Source organism: Plasmodium gonderi, assembly GCF_002157705.1.
Source record: "Plasmodium gonderi DNA, contig: Pgo-contig_235, whole genome shotgun sequence".
NCBI lineage: Eukaryota > Apicomplexa > Aconoidasida > Haemosporida > Plasmodiidae > Plasmodium > Plasmodium gonderi.
This window is the reverse complement of record NW_021629148.1, coordinates 15,285-16,410: the sequence shown is the minus strand read 5'-3', so window position 1 is coordinate 16,410 and position 1,126 is coordinate 15,285. Positions and strand designations below refer to the sequence as shown.

At 23.0% G+C, this 1,126-nt stretch overlaps 1 protein-coding gene across 1 annotated transcript; it reads left to right on the top strand.

The window, feature by feature from the left end:
• Positions 1 to 328: 328 nt before the first annotated feature.
• PGO_002220 (variable surface protein) lies at positions 329 to 1,126 on the top strand (the record flags this gene model as incomplete). The annotated part of the gene is made up of 2 exons (XM_028691093.1): positions 329 to 343; positions 469 to 1,126. Coding segments are annotated over 2 exons (673 nt in total), but the record flags the coding sequence as incomplete, so codon positions are not given.

The following is a 1,126-nucleotide window of genomic DNA, read 5'->3' as shown; positions in this document are numbered from 1 at the left end:
TTATTTAAAATGAAAATATTAATGTTATGAGTTTTAAATTAATATAACATATTTTTGCTATATAAAGTATTTATACCTTTTGATTCTCTTACATAATAATTACTACTGAATATTATATACCGCACGTATTTCCTAATTCATTCATATTAGTGTAATCCTTGATAAATTATGATATTGATGTCAATTTTTATGAATTTAATAATCTAAAAATATTAATCGTACACTTTCTTATAATTTATGCTTGCTTTATGATAGATATGTATATATATATTATAAAACATAGATATTGCCATTAGATCGTCCTCAAGAAATTATAATTTTGCCATAGATGGATACATTTAATGTTAATTGATAATATTGTATAATTTATAGAGTTATAATATACATATGTTATTTATTTCATATGTAATATGTTTATTTGTCGAGGGAATTTTTATATTTTTTATGTTTTCATTATTTTTTCTTCAGTACGAATTAGTAAAAGACTTTCCTATGTATAATGAAAAATTAGAAAATAACCACCTAATTCCGGGTTTAGAATATAAATATTGTTCTCCTGATGGCGGTATTGGGGGATATAATGATATAAAAGGTAAGTTCTCAGAAGATAAATGCAAGAAAGCATTGTTATTTGCATCCAAAATAGAACCAGATTATCATAGTGATTATGCATATTGGAAAGCAGATTGTTTTTACTTATATTATTGGCTGTACAAAGAATTTAAGTCTAATGGTATAAGTCAACACACCCAAAGTATTTATAGGAAATTGTTTAATATAGTAAGTATTAAAGATAGTAAAAACATATGCAACTATTACAAGAGTAAACCTATTTCAGAAAATGTATTCAAAGACGTAAGCAATTTATATGAAATGTATAATAATCTTTATTATATAAATAATTCTAATATCTCATATGTTAAAAGTAAGTGTGATTGTATTAATGAATTTTCAGCTAAATATGAAATAAACCTAATGAAATGTGAATCTAATAATAATAGCCCTTTTTGCACGGTATTAGAAGATATTAAAGATGAATATAATAATATACAAAACTTAACAGATATTTGTAATAATGTTGAATGCAAAAAGTTACCGTGTCGTAAAAATGATAGCATACAGTTAT